Here is a 16,225-nt window from a genome sequence, read left to right on the forward strand (position 1 = left end):
GAAATCTAAGTTTGACGCTGACGCAATTTTTTTTTTTTTTTTTTTAAGAATTGCTGCTTGCAGGACGATTTTACCCCTGACGAAAAAGTTCCAGGACCCAAGACTTTCTTCGGTTCGGAGAAACGGATCGTTTCTGGGAACGGGTCAGTGAAACTATCCGCTAGCACGACTATGGAGGGGGCACTAGTCATGTGCTTATGGGTGTATTACATAAGGGGACTCTCCTACCCTGTGGCATGTGGACAAACCCTTGGACCAAACCCTTGGACCAAACCCCCTCGCTTACGGCCGTTCAAAAACAACAGAAATTCTGAGCTTCTGCTGATGGCAAGAGACGCCGAATAATTAGTTTTTAATGCTATGAAGTAGGTAACTACGCTCTAAAAATAAGCACAGGAATCTACTTTCCCGAGCCAGCACTTGGAAAGTCAATCACCGTAACTCACGGAAGCAGCTCAGCGAATCACGATGCCGAAACATAAGATTAGACCAAAAAAACCAGTCCGAGTTGTGACATTAACCAATGCAAAACATCACGCTTGTTGTGCTTAATGTCGCAACTAATTTTTTTTGGTATAATCATATGTTTCGGCATCTACATTCGCTGAGCTGCCTCCGAGAGTTATGGTGATTGTCTTTCCAAGTGTTGTGCGGGAAAGTAGACGCACGGGCTTTTTTTTAGAATGTACTTTTTCTTTTTGTGTTATCCGCTAAAGTTTTTTTTTCCAGCATGATTGTATTGTTGTTGTTTATGATAGGCAAAATGAGTCACTCTGCAGCACGAAATTTTTTGTGTGATAGCTTCCAAGAAACGCCGATTTCTGGCGTCGTTCTAAGTCTTTTTTTATTCGTAAAAGCTACCAGAACATCGTTATAGAATTATTATTTTGATGAAGACATATCAAAATATTTTCTTGTGTCATGGCAAATAAAACAGTGTTTACTCTTAAAGATTGTTACTGTTTTCTTTAACACATTGATTCCGTTTATCAAACAAGATATACAGATCAAATTTCAATTCTGCTACGCAGCACAAAATAACTTTGGTTAAACCATATCAGCAAAAGTGCGAGAAGTGCAGTGCAGCATGTCAGCTTACACTCAAAACACGAAGGAGCAGAAATTGTACGATACAATAACAGAGGTAACTTAAAGCCGGGGTCACGCTGCTTATACATCATACAAAATACATTCTGCAGACATGTTCCAATGCGAGTCACCGCGACATCCGTGCTTTGTATGCCACGTGACAAAGTAACCTCTTGATTGGTTACCTCGTGGCGTACGAAGCGCGGATGTCGAGGCGACTCGTTTCGGAACATGTCTGCAGAATGTATTTTGTATGAAGTATAAGCAGCGTGACCCCGACTTAAGGGGGACTATGCCCCTGCATTTTAAGCGGGCCACCGTCCCTCCGAATTTAAGGAAGAAAATATCTAAAAACTGTCCCTCTTAATTAAGGGACTCTGACCCCAAATTTAAGGGAGACGCCGCCTCGCTTACTTTAAGAGGGGTGGTGTCTCACTTAATTAAGAGGGAGCATCTCCATGTAATATTAAGAGGTCTGTCGCCCCCCCCTTAAAGTTAAGTGAGAAAAAATCGAAGAAATATCCCTCTTACTAAGTGGGACCGGGCTTAGAGTGTAGGGAATGAAGCAACAGGAGGTTGTGGAGGTGATAGAAGACCTTACGAAGAACAACGGATTGTAGCTTGGGCTAAAGTCGTACGCAAAGAAGATCTTGCAGAGGCCCAGAAAGCGGATGGGTTTTGTCAGCGGGTGTTCCGTTATTTGGTAGATTGAAACCAATCAACACTGAGACAGGGCTAACAAATAATTAAAAATCTTTCAGAACAAATGGTACGACCCAGCTTCGCATCTGAAATTAGTACTTGAAATATATCGCCTTTTTTTAAATAAAAAAAGTGTAAGTCCGAATTATATGTTACATCTAAATTTTATTGGATGTTAAGACCATACTGATCATTCCTCCTAGAAAAACAAAAAAGAATATATTTTAAAATGGTGTTTTTTTGAGAAAAGTAATGTTAAAGGTTGTACTTTTAGTTCCTAATTTCATTCTAATACATTTTTGCCCAGATAAAATGTTTTACTTCGGCGATATTGTACTTGTTTCATAAATATTTGTTGGAAAAATCATTTGATGTATATCTCCTAAATATTAACGCAACAAAAGTTATCATACAAACCACGTAACTTATCGTCAAAGAGACAAGGTTCTGATTTTTTTTAACATAAAGAAGTAGAAACAAAAACAAAGATTTTTGAACATTCGACAGTTTTACTGTAGTGGAAAGAAAATACGTAAAACGTTTTTCTTGTTTCAGTATTCGAGTGCAGTGAAGCTCCCAAATACGCGACTTGTAACGATCGCCCAAATCCCGAAATCCACCTTTAGAGCGTTAGGAGTCAAAATCTTGAAAATTAAAATTACAACCCAGAAATGATTTTCAGTTTTGCTTTAGTGAAAAATTTGCTAAACATAATTTTCACACGTTTTGAGACATGGCCTTTTTTCTTGCACGATTTAAAGTCAAATCGCCCAGTAGTAATTGGTCGTCAGAAAGCTCAGTCGGCTCGTCAAGTTCGAGCTAAGTTGGAGCAGCTACCATTTTTAACGACAGACCAGCTCGGGGCGGGTCACTGCGAAAATGCGAGTCCGTCTTTCGCTCCGTGATGTGGAGCGTGTCCCACAGGGCGGACTTTCTTCTACCCTCGAGGGTGTTGAGAACCGCTGCAGATCTAACAGCGGATTTTGACATGATATTTCAATAGCGGATTTTGCCGCCGGGAAATGCAACGTCTGTCAAGTGTACCTGCACGCTTTCAATGACAGTCCGCCGTTTCCTTGGGAACGCTGTAGGGAGCCGCAGTCTCGTAATCACATCGACATTGCTGGCCTTAGCAAGATATGCCTCATTTTCGTAGACAGGTTTTAAAACTATGTAGAGGTCGCACAGATGTTCTTATTGACAACGTCATGCACCATACATTACCTTCGTGCACTGTTTGAAACTGACAGCCTGCCAGATGTCATCGCATCCAATGGCGGTGCATCTTTTACTTCAGCAGAATGGGAAAAGTCTTTCCTCGCGAAATCAAATTTGGCCCATACGTATCGTCCCTTACCACTCGAGTTCCAATGGTCAAGCCAGAAGTATGATGGAAAGTGCGAAGGAGACCTCCTTCGTTTGACTTCATTGACTGGTCACTCCGCCTGGCGAGGATTTCGTTTGCTCTGCAACCGGGAGCTATCTGACAGAGTTTCTCAGGAGTCGACAGATCACGACAACGTTGAATCGACTGCACTCAGATCACGATGCTCAGATGAATGCCCGAAGTGAGGATGCTTACACGAGTCAGCAATGGGCTACAACAGTGGTTTTCAACATGGCTAAAATTGCGCAAGAATAGAAATGAACAGTGGAGAGGAAAGAGAGAAGACAAGCGCAAAGAACAGTGGTTTTCAACCATTGGGGTTTTGCGGACCCCTTGTGGATCGGCAGAGATGACGGAGCACCCCATTCGTGATGAGAGGAAGAAAAAGATCTAGGTGGGTATTATGGCAATGATTAAAGGAAAGAATAAAACTATGGGCTTGTGTAAAGTATAATTCTCTCATTGACATGCACACGAAAAACGTCACCCAAAAATTGGAACGTTTCTTCTCTTTCTGAGAAAAGATAGCCTTCATTAGCGGCCTTGACTGATGAGGCAGGGCTTCTCGGAACCCTAGGATGACTTCGAGGACCACCATTTGAGAACCGCTGGGCTAGATAACTGAGGATTATGAGGCGCGGCTGGGCATGTGGCGACCGCGCACTGATACTCAACGACGAGAGAAGTGCACCATGTTGTCCAAGGCCCAAAACCGTACGTGGTACAGACAAATCAGGGCCGATTGCGGCGTCGTCACAATAATAATTTCCGCTCTTGGACCTCAGCTATTTCGAATGAAAAATGCGTGACACCATTTATTCAAGAAGCCCGTACCACTCCAAACCGTGCAATTTGAATAACGCCGACTCCATCTCCGGCGGAAAGTGCTTGCCCAAGCAGTGGTGTTACTTCGCGGTGGCGGCGCTGGAACCGACTGATATGTCGAAGGGGAACAAAACTGCGGTGCGGGATCGCAATGTTTCTTGCGATTTATCACTTGGTGGCAGTGACAGAAATATGGATGTCCGAGCTCATCAGGACGAACCTGCGAAATCTCGCTATTCGTGAGCGTTGGGAAGGAGTGTGGTGTACGGAAATGAAATGTGCACGTGGATCTACCCTGCGATTCCAAGATGACGACAACGACTAGTGTTCTGTCTGGGACTACCACGGTGCAAATTAAATTTTGTTTTAACTTAGCACGAGTACATTTGAGGTTTATTACGCAAATCTAGCAAGTAAACTTTGGTAGTTTACAAAGTTCCCATGGAACACCGCTCTACCATCGACCTTGCTCGGCTATGAAAACATCAGGTACTCCCGTCTGCGAAGTGCTCGACGGATGGAGTGCATAGTTTCGGCTTCAATGTCCGAACCCGCCATCATCATCGTATTTTCTTGGTATATTTAGAGGACTGAGTCGCCTTCTCCTCGCTCAACCCGCCAGGGTTTTAAGTTTCTCAGATAAGGATGGCCGAGAGCGTAAGCTAAAACTGCCATGGCTCCATCGTGTCTGCTTGCAACAGGCCATGCAAGAGATCTCGGGACGATTACGAGGTTGGAGGCGCCACTAAGTTCCTGGTCTGTGAGTCTTAAGTAGTAGGAAGTTCGAGTCCTTTTGAATTCGGCACCAGAAACACGGAGCAGCTCTTCCAAACATGGAGAGACTACGACGACCCTCCATCGTTCTGCTTCTGCTCGCATGTTCGGGATGTTTTCGAGCTACAGTTGCAGAGTAAGTACTCCACAGGGGCCGATTTTCTTAGAACTTTTTCTTCTTTTTTTTTTGCGCGCATTTATTGATGGTTATTTGGATGTCCAAATATTATTCAGGCTACATGATTTCACTAAAATTAGCTTTTCGTGGCCAACATTTATGCGGCCATTAGCCGAGAAAACCACACTTAAACGGCAACACTTATTTGGCGGTTACTCTACAGTGCTCCCCTCTGTCCTTTAACAAAAAGGAATCTTTATTCATTCATTCATTTATTGTACCCTAATATCGCCTTCAGGGGGCTCTACATAAGGGGGGACAAACAGCAATATATATTAAAACTCAGAACGAAGACACACACACACAAAAACAGTTTAGTTAATTACGTGTAAAGACCGGCAATTGCGGCTTGAAAGGTGCTGGGCTCTTCTATTGTTACAATGTTATCGGGGAGTGAATTCCATTCAGTAATAGACAGCTGTAAAGGGGAAAACTTATAGGTGTTAGTCATAGGGGTGGTGAAGTGAAGTTTCCGCGTGTTGTCTGTGCGTGAGGAGATGTGGATGGCGGCTCTAATATACTTATCTTTTTTGGATGGCGAATGGTAGTACAGCTGGTGCAGGGCAATCAACCGTGACATTTTCCGACGGTCTGTAAGAAGTGGAACCTTAAGATTCTGTTTTAATGCTGTAATGCTTGTGCGGGTGTAGTTACAAGTATGAAGCGAGTAGCTCGGTTTCGTATGGCTTCTAACTTATCGATTAATTATGACTGATGCGGATTCCAGATGACAGATGCATATTCAAGCTTGGGTCGAATGAGAGATGAATATGCGATCAGTTTAGTGTCCCGTGTTGCAAAGTAGAGGTGTCGCTTCAGGAAACAGAGGGTTTGGTTAGCCTTTGCAGTAATGTAATTTATGTGAGGCTCCCATGAAAGATGGCAAGTGAAGTGAACCCCAAGATATTTGTATGTTCGAGCATTTTCAGTAGACGAGTTGAATATAGTGTAGTTGAATTGGGTTGATGTACGTTTGGTATTAAAGTTGAGAAATGTTGTTCTGGAAACATTAATTTTCACTTGCCACTCTTCACACCATGTTTCGAGACATGTCAAGTCGCCCTGCAAAAGTGCACAGTCATCTAGCCTTTCTATTTTTCGATAGATCACGCAATCATCGGCATATAACCTAATTGTGGACCACGTTACTAGGTGTTCGAGCTGGTTTTTAATCGACCTACTGAAACCGGAAACCGAGGTAAAGAAAAAGAAACAACAAAAAACAACAACACTAAATCTCAATCCGTCATTTGAAAGTTTTGTCCTGTGTGTTTTGTCCTTTTTTGAGACGTTCGGTTTTGTTCTTTTTTCACCGACTCGGATTTTAGTATGCCGAATTCTTATCTAACTTTTTTCGTTTGCCCAAATAAATATCTATAAGAGGCAGAATTCGTTTAGCTTACAATAAAAACCCACGTTTCTAAAAAGTTGCATTCTTTGAGTATGCTTAATCACTGGATTTTATCCATCCGTCGACTATACCTAGAAAAATACTGCTCAGCATAGGGCCCACTCTTGAACCTATAGATAGAGAACGTAAAGATAGAAAAAGAATTTCAATAGAACAATGAGTGAAGTGTTAAGGACGTTCGCGGAGCAAGGGCTAGGACTTCGCTTCACCTCGGAGTCTCCTAAGGGGTACAATATTCAGTTTTTAGATATCCTAGTTGACGTAAAAGAAGGTCATGAATGCTGGAGGCACCACCCCAGATCCACGAAGAACTTACTAGACTATCGTTCGGCACACTAAAGGCTCGTAAAAAAATGGTCTTGAATATTCTTGCTTGCAGTCAGCGTTGACAAAATACTGTTTCCATAATATGAAAGAAAGCTTCTCAGCACAAGTTGCTAGGCTCAGAAACCCTTATTTTCCTGACTCAGTTATTACATCAGCTCGCGACAAGGTGACTCGGTACATCAAGGTAGATTCCGAAAATCCTGACAAAGAAAAAGCAAGATAGACAAAAAGAACGTCGCCGTTATACCCTATATTCATCGTCTTTCACACGGATTAAAGGAAGTCGCTTCGAGGTATGGGGTCAACGTAATTTTTTCAGCGATAAACAAACTGAGCAGGATTATAAACGGGGTTTACAAGCGTGCTGGCAAGAAAAGTAAGCCAGAACTTTTTGGACGTCGCATCAAGCATGGCATGAAGTTCGTATCCTGTGCATAGGGGACCGTGTATGAAATACGATTCTCCTGCGGTCACTCTTATATAAGTCAGACAGGGCGTTGCCTAAACATTCGTCTTCGTGAACACCATAGTTCATTAAAAGGTAGCGTGTACTCCCATTTAGCTGTCCACTGCCGTGATTGTGGATGTGAGCCAAGATTCAGTGACACAAACATGCTGTTTAGACACAAAGATCAGCTTTCGAGGGAATTAGTAGAAGCTTACCATATACCAAAACGAAAACCCGGGTGCGTGAGTCAACCATCCGTTAACCTAGTGGACAGCGAGATAGTTTTTTTTTTGGACATGGGTTGACGAGAGAATTGAAGATCGAGATTGAAGATCGCAGAAAGAAGTAAGGAGGAAGAAGAAGAGATGACTTATACCTTGTGCTGGTGTGTTTTAATGCGATTTATAACATTGCGCACTAAATGACGAATGACTGGTAGCAGAGGAAAAAAAAAAGAAGCAGTCCTCGCGTGATTTTCTTTCTATGTTTTCAGAATAGATAGCTGATAGTCAGCGCCTCGTCCTGTGTGCTCTCTTCTCTTTGACCGTGTGTTATTCGCGCTGTTTTTCAATATGAATTATTACCAACTAGCCCAACTTTCCATTCTAGTGAGAGTTTATCTGTACGAATAGTTTTCTATGCAGCAGGTAGTTTCAGGCCAGGAGTAGATGCTAGAATCTTGCACGATTGATGTAAGTTTAAAAAGTTTACTGTGTGATACTCTGTCCAGCACGTTAACATGATCAATGAGAATTACATCAGCCTGTTGGAATGATATATGATTTCAGAAAAATCAAGAACAGTATCAAGAAATCGTGTCGTGGTGGAAAGGCCATGGCAAAAACCATGTTGATTCACACTATACCATTTTTTTATTTTTTAAATTTTTTGCCCGGTGCCTAAAATGATGTGATCTGAAAGTTTCAAGCAGTAAGGGAAAAGCGAAATTGGCCGACAGTTTACAGGCAGTAGTTGAAATCAGATTTGTGAATATGAATTACCTTTGCGAACTTATACGGAATAGGAATAATGGTTTCCGTCAAGGATTTCTTATAGATTGGATACAGACACTTCAAGCACTATTCTGCGTAGCGAACTAGGAACATATTTGGAATGCCGTCATAATCAGTGGCTTGCTTTTTTGAAAAATAAGGCAAGGTGGAAAATAATGCTTCAGTGGAGACAAAACCTCAGCTTACACTGATAGGTAACGTAGCTTACTTAAGAAAGGTATGATGCCTTTATCGACAGTAAACACTGATGCAAAATAATCATTAAATCGCACAAAAGATGCCACAATAATTTTCAACTAAACGGTCAGAAGCCAAAAAGCTTGGATAGATTTTTTTTTTAGGCCGGCTACTGGCACCTTCAAAAGTTATCGGGTGAGTCTTAAGATAAAGTGTGCAGAGCGATATTGTTCAATTTATAAAGTTTATAAATTGAACAATATAAATTTAATTTTATAAGTTTATCAACGACAGAGCCCGTGAGCATACAGCGTCTCTAAAGGGAACAGCGGCAGGACATCTGGCAGCTCATTGGAGGACATGCCAGTGCAGTGTAGCTTTGAACAGTACCACCATTCTCGCAAAAAACAACAATCCTTATGCACGCGAAATGCTCGAGGCGCTCGCCATCGAGGAGCACGCCAAGGATTGTGTCAGCACGCCATCAATCACCATACCCAAAAAAGAAAGACAATACCTACGGAATGTCACGCCCCAAATAACAACAGCACGAGCATGTGGCGGGTTAGTTCAAAAACAATAGTTTGCTAGGAATACTGTGTAAATGATTTGTATATTTTTTGCATAAGTGTAAATATCGGAAGGGATCTTTAATAGTGGAATAGGGCCATTTATATAATAGGTTTATTGCGCTCCACTTGGGACTCATAAGGAAGGAGCAAAAGCGCAAGGAAGAAGTTTACTCCAAAATATCGTTGGTAGTCAGCTGTGTGTCATATCCTGTCCTTTCTGTCTTTGTGTTCAAATTATTTCTAAAGTTCAAGCTGATATATTTACAAGTATGTACCAACAAGCTCAACTCGTAACCGTTATTCTGTTCAATTTAATCTTCGCAAAACAAATAGAAAGTTTAAGTTTGTTTGCATTTTATTGATATTTAAATAGCATTCGCTTCCAAACACGTTTGATTTTGCATTTTAGATGAACAATGCCGCGACTTGTCTATGCCTTATGTTTTCGGGTAACTTTGGCACTCATAAGGACCAATCTGCGTAAACATTCGAGCACGCTTTTTCTAAAAAAATATTAAAGGAGTTTAATAGCACCCATATAAGAGCACATATTTGAAAAATCATCATACGAAAACTCAAGTCCATCAATTACTGGCTTGTCTTCTTCTCTAAAAAGTTAAACAGATGCGCCGAACTTCTCTTTGCACGGAATGGAGGTCGAAGTCCGGAAGTTCAGAACTCAACTAGAACCATTTGATGATCAGAGATTTCATCCACCACATGGCACCAGTAGTTACGTTAAGCAAAAGTTTCCGATAAGGGCACAAGGTCAAAAATGAATTCGGAAGACGAAGTGATTCGTGTTAAACTACGAAAAATTTGAATTAGGCTTCATTCTAAACATACCCCTCATCGTTCATCTTTAGCTTGTACACCAGTGGTACTTTATCTTTGTCGATTCTCTTTTGTTTAGCGCTTTCCCATAAACATTTTTTTTTTTGATTTGAGAACAGAATTTTTCTTTCAGAGGGCGACTTCTTTCATTACTATTTTGCCCAATTCGATGGACTCGTTCAATCGGGTTAACAGCAACGCCAAGCGTACAGAGAAAAACCTGAGTGACAATATTTTGATCAAGACCTTCAGTGTGCCCATTCACCTCCTCATATATCTCGAAAATGAAAACATGTGTTTGTTGAATGTCCGCTTATTTCATGAATCAGTGCTCGATGAAGTTTAAACTTATCTCATGAAACGGCGTTAGATGAAATGTCCGGTACCCGAGGCATCATCAAAAACTATTAAATCCATCCATATCATAAAGCCATGAGGCATGCGCAGCATATCACGGCGCCCCGATAAAACTCAATTTGGTCGCGTTCTGAAAAGAGGGAGGAAGAGGGGAGAAGGAGAGATAGGGCTTCAGGAGGCATCGCAAGGAAACACAAGTATAAAACCAAGCTATGGAGAGGCTCCGGATATTTCATCGAATGCAGTTTCATCGAACACCGTTTTATCAAACGCTATTTCATCGAGAGCCGTTTCATTAAATGCAGCCTATACACCGTCTCACTATAATTTGGCAAAGAGCGGACGCTACGGCCCGTTCCAGTCAATTAGAGCGATGGAGCCGAGCACGTGAAGGCGCAGATAGGAAGATCTGTGACGATGCATCGTCCCGTTCCTCGTTCCGACACTCTGACTGGGTTACTGAGACCGTAATTCGGCCGCTTTTAATGTTTTCCAGAAACAGAGTGTAGTTGAGAATTATACATTTTTTATCGAGGAAATAGTTCCTTTTAACTCTCGAAGTATGGGAGTGCTATAATAATCATTATAATTTATAAACCATCTGTTGTTGTTGTTCCTTTTTTGAGTGAGGGAACTTATAAAAAAGGTAATTTCTCCACTACTTTTTCAGTGAGGGATGAATTATGTTGTAAATGTGGCAAATATAAAACAAGAATGAGGATATATAGCGTAAAGCAACAAGGAAGAAAGGAGGAGGGAGGCAAGAGGAGCGCTAAACCAAGAACACCGACTTGACGTATCTTAAACTTTGTCATTATCGAGTGCTGCAACAAATTAAGGTACGTCCCCCTCAAATGTTTATGAAATCGTCCTTGAAAGCCTGACCTGTCTCCATGTCGCATGAAACAGGAAGTGACGTGTTTCCGCTTTTTCTTAATTTTTCATAATCAACAAAACATTGGGCTTCTCAGCTTTTGAATTTATGTTATTAGGAAGGACGTTATTTTATTAACTTATATGTTAATAAAATAAGCCTGCGTCGGGGGGTACCGTCAATTCTTGAGAGAAACCAGATGTTTGGAATGCCACGTGACGTGGTCAAGGAGCGTCAATCTGACATCTCATGTGCCAGTCTTGAAAAAAGTCTTGCTCAGGCCGAAACGTCGACGAACTTTACCAATAATATGTTTTAAAAACTCCAACAACCGTCTCAGGTGTGTTTTCTTCCGTGTATATACATATATATATATATATATATCAGATTGCATATTGTTAGCTGGATGCTAGGAGCTCATGTATGAAGGTGTTTAGTATACTCTGTTACAACTTATAACGTGTTAATTATGGTACCACTGTGATTTTTAGGTAGTCGAATGGGCGGATTTGGTAAATTTTAATATTATATTCTTCCGTCATATTGTCACGAATGACAATTGATGAGGCGACAAATGAATCCGGAAACTAAAGGTTTGATGGGGTGGAATTTGTGCCCCAGACAAAATAGAAAAAGGCAAGCGTCGCACGCGTCGATGGAGGCGTAACAGCAGCATCAAACGCTGGGGTGAGACGGACTGCGGCTCGGCCACGCTGAGCCCCTTATGGGCACGCGAGGGCTTCCGGAACAATCGGCGTAGAAGGTTCTGGACGTAGACGTACCCCGAACAAGGAATAGAGTTCTCGAATTTACCAGAGCTAGACATTTACAGAAATAACAAAAAGGGGCGTCCGCTCCCAGGCATCGAACCTCGGGCGCTTTGCGTAAGAGCCAAAGATGATAATCATTCGGCTTTTTTTAAATTTAAATCCTTATGATGCTATATACATGTTAAAGGCCCCGACTCATGTGGCGGAGGCAGAGCATACTTGACGTTCAATATGTCCTCAGAGGGCATCGCGACCACGAACCGGTTACATCAATCCACATGCAAAAGCGACCCCGGTGGGCATCATGAGAAGCCTAAGAAACTCAGCCAAGACAAACGCTTTTGGAACGCCTCTCCGTCGTCATACCCGGCCTACTTTCTCGCACTGAGGACTGAAGAAACATTTGGAAGCCATCAACAAAATATTGCCAAGCAGGTTTCCCACGTACTACCACCAGAAGGTGGTAGTACGTGGGAAACCCACGCACTACCACCTTGAGCGCCAGATAGCTTGGAGACCAAGGAGGGCTAGCATCTCGAAACAGCTTCTGTCTGTGCCATTGCTAAACTTAAAAAATTTACAGCTTTCCCATTCGGGGTAGAGCTGGACCTGAAGCATTTGTCTTAGCTGGACCCAAAACAATTGATAATAACCATTCGGCCACGGGCGCGCTTGGTTGGAGATTCGCTTGGACATATTGAATAAAAAAACTTGTGGACACCGTTTGGTCTCAAAAACCCAAGAAAATAAATTTGAGAAACAAATAACAAGCACATTAACAATTCGTTTGATCTAAAGAATTCCAGAGGCCAATCTTGTATGTTGTATTTTTTAATTGTGCTCGTTTAAAATTTGCTTTTTGTGAGAGGTTGGCGTGAGGTGCATCCGAAATATATTTTCTACACAAGTAATACACATACACCACGAGAGTTGCCATAATATTGGGGAAGGTTATTATATTATATATACTTATAACAAATTTCTCATACCGAAGAATAAACTTTAAAACTTCGATTAACTTGGATAACATGCGCAGTGACAATACATTAAAAAAAGTTTTTCTTGGACTGTGGAATTTGCAACTTATAAACCGTTACCTTCAACTTTTGCCAAAAAAATAGCGGCATGTCATAGAGTAGAGTAGTAACACGGCAAAATCTTCAAAGCATAAATTTCGATATTATTGCCATATTTGTATAGTAAATACATAGGCTTCCATCGGAGCGCTGCCATAACCCGCTATGAAAAGGCGCAAGCACACTATGGCACAGAAAAAATATGAAAAGGTTGCATGGCGAGCTGGTGAATATTAATCATGTTGAATTAACCTGCGACTGGGGTAGAATGATGCATCAAAACGTAAAAGAGACAGAAAATATACAGGACGACGACTCAAACTCAGCTGACTCGTTCATTTAGTCCACCCCGTTTATAATCTCAATCGCAAGGTCATCGCCACCAACAACCGTTTCCATCACACAATGTAAGAATGTTGACAACCTTACATGTCAACGCAATAAGACAACATCCATCCCCCTTCAAACTTGAACAAAATCATCTCTTCCGCTCCTATTCTAAACACAGCTCCCACTTCTGATTCAAGATCATAGGTCGGCATTTTAAGCTGTCCTCACTCAAACTCACGATCACTATTTTTTCCTCAATCAGAACTCACGCCCACTCACGATCACGATTTATTCAAAATAGGATCATCACCCGGACTCACCCTCACGGCTCAACGCAAAACCAAAACTCACTTGCCGTCATCATCACGGTCGTCACGCTCACAGATCATCACGGTCATCACGCTCACAGGTCATCACGAATCATCAGACTCACAGGTCATCACACTCACAGTTCCTCACGGTCCTCACACTCACAGGTCATCACACTCACAGATCCTCACGGTCCTCATACTCACAGGTCATCACGGTCCTCACGGCACTCACACTCTCAGCTCCTCACGGTCCTCACTGTTACAGGTCATCATGCTCATCACACTCACAGGTCCTCACACTCACAGCTCCTCACGGTCCTCACACTCGCAGGTCCTCGCGGTCCTCACACTCACACAGGTCCTCACGGTCCTCACACAGGTCTTCACGCTCATCACACTCACAGGTCCTCACACTGACAGGTCATCACGCTTGCCGGTTGCTTTCTTTGTGCTTTTCTTTTGTTTCTCTCAAGCCTTTGGTTTGTCTTCGCGTGAGTCGTGCGGCGGGGAAACTTCTGAGCCACTAATCCAATTTGAAAGAAATGTACTATGTTAATGTTTATGCTCCGCACATTTCTACCAAATTTCGTAAACCTGGATGAATTACGAAAGAAACTAAATGCCAGCTGACTAAAGTGGGTGCGTTTAACTTTCGCCTGCTGACAAGGGCGGCGGGAAAACAGAAACGCGCCTTCCAACAGGTTACACAGACAATGTCGCAGTGAATAGAACATCGCCTCGCTGTGCATACCTCGCTCATTTGTACACAGATAAACAATTACTACACATATCACCTCCGTTTCTTTTCTTGTGCCACCCACAGGTACTTCTACGGAAGTTTATGCAGAATTTATATATAGTAAACATATGGGCATCGACCCATTTTTTTTTCCTTTTGTGTGGGGGTCCCCCACAAAAAAAAAAAAAAAAAAAAAAAAAAGGGGGGGAGGGGGGGAAGCTGAGGCTCGGCGCTCGGCGCTCGGCAGCCAGACGGTCGGACGTAATTGTTGCTTTCTGTCGTGCTTTTGGCCGCGTGCACACTTGACGCTCGCGAGATGCTGAATCATTCCAAACTTTTTCTAAAAGGAGTTTTTCTCGACGCAGTGGTGGCTTAGTATACCGCTCATTTTTTGTAGCGACATGTGAGGCTTATTTTGTGCCCAGTAATGCACGCGAAATTCCAAAACTGACGTTTTGCAAGTGTTCCGAAATAGGTAGTGACGTAGACGTTAATCTGTCGGTTTCGGTAGTCTTTAAAAGTCCAATGAACGAGGTATTTGCATTGTTATAGAGTCGGAGCATAAGGAGTTTGAGCGAATATAGGGGGCGCTCCGATCGATCCAACATGGCGGAAAAGAGGAGGATAGATTTGCGACGCCCGTAGATCGGTAGCGTATAAATTAAACAAAGCGTGCTGTTCTCTGTTTGTTTACGTGTGCGAGACGATCATCGCTTCAACCAAGACCTACCGTGATGCTACAAATGAAGTGTTCAAGCCAGTCGAAGGCAAGCAATCTTGCCATAGTCAAGATATGTGTGCAAGTGTTCGACGTGAGCTCTCACGCTGGTGCAGCTGTTCTCAAGTTGAACCGAATGTACTTGGGTTCAAAGAAAGGTGCACATCAACAATGTTGGCGCGTTGAAACTTTGACGCGTACTTTATCTAAAACTAAACTTATCGGTCTGCGGCTACAAACATTTTCGTTGACGTTGCTTAGATGAAGTAACCATTCAGGCCTCGCATTAAACGGTGTTGCGAACTCTTCGGTTGTTCTAGTTAATTGTGCTAAAAAGCGGTTGGATGGAAAGGATGACAGCTACAGCATACAAGGGACGACTGAGGTCTTTATCCTGCGTTCTATGTATGGAAACATCGGTATCCTTGGTGTTATATTGCGATCAGCTGGTCGCCGATCGTCCTGTTTTTATGCATAATGTAAACAAGCCCCGGAAGCGCCAATCTCATTTCGATGTGCTTGTGCACCCCTACAAGCCTCCTTTTGGCTCTTGTGGAAAGCTTTATTGTAATAGCAATAGTCTCATCGGCCGTTCGAGTTGTATGTACCACGGTGATATCTGCTGTGAGTGATCTGCAAAATAAACAAGTCTGTATTAAATGCCAGAAGGAGAACAAAGGTAAAGCTTTTTTTACTTTTTTTTCTTTTTACAAAAGAGGGCAAAGCTTCTGAAACAAGAGCAACCTAAGCTGATATTTAAGTGTGCTCAAGAATGAATGGCAAAAGGTGCTTATGCTAAGTGGTAGATGTACACAGTTAATTTTCTTTTGCCTCTGCATTGTAAATTGAAAGATATGTATCAGCAGAAGGCACTGTCCTTTTGAAAATGTATTTTATTAGGGCAAAAATAGGTTTTCATACACAACCGAAGAGTTCGCAACACCATTTAATGCGAGGCCTGAATGGTTACATACATCTAAGCTTAGTTCTGGGGTCTTTCCATCTCTTTGGAAGAAATCAGTTATTGTTCCGATTTTAAAGAGTGGTGATGCCTCGGTTGTTACGAATTATCGTCCTGTTTCTCTGCTCTGTGGGTTTTCTAAGGTTTTCGAGATTGTTGTACATACCCGGATGCTCTTTTATTTCCGTCAAAAATTAACACCTTTGCAGCATGGGTTCCTGAGTGGTAGGTCTGTCCAGACTAATTTGTGTACTTTTCTTGATTTTTGCGCTCCATTTGTTACAAATAGGGGGCAGGTAGACACAATATACTTTGATATGACTAAAGCTTTTGATAAGGTCAGTCACAAATT

At 42.2% G+C, this 16,225-nt stretch overlaps 1 protein-coding gene across 1 annotated transcript in view; it reads left to right on the top strand.

The window, feature by feature from the left end:
• The first annotated feature begins 4,684 nt into the window (after positions 1–4,684).
• The window catches only part of LOC8032842 (venom factor), a 229,019-nt gene continuing 217,478 nt past the window's right edge, over positions 4,685–16,225 (top strand). Inside the window, exon 1 of the mRNA XM_042292110.1 lies at positions 4,685–4,913. Coding sequence (XP_042148044.1) covers positions 4,837–4,913 — 77 coding nt within the window. The 5' untranslated portion in view covers positions 4,685–4,836. The remainder of the gene's footprint in view (positions 4,914–16,225) is intronic.

This window comes from Ixodes scapularis, unplaced genomic scaffold, assembly GCF_016920785.2.
Source record: "Ixodes scapularis isolate PalLabHiFi unplaced genomic scaffold, ASM1692078v2 PGA_scaffold2__306_contigs__length_199485367, whole genome shotgun sequence".
In the NCBI taxonomy this organism is placed as follows: Eukaryota; Metazoa; Arthropoda; class Arachnida; order Ixodida; family Ixodidae; genus Ixodes; species Ixodes scapularis.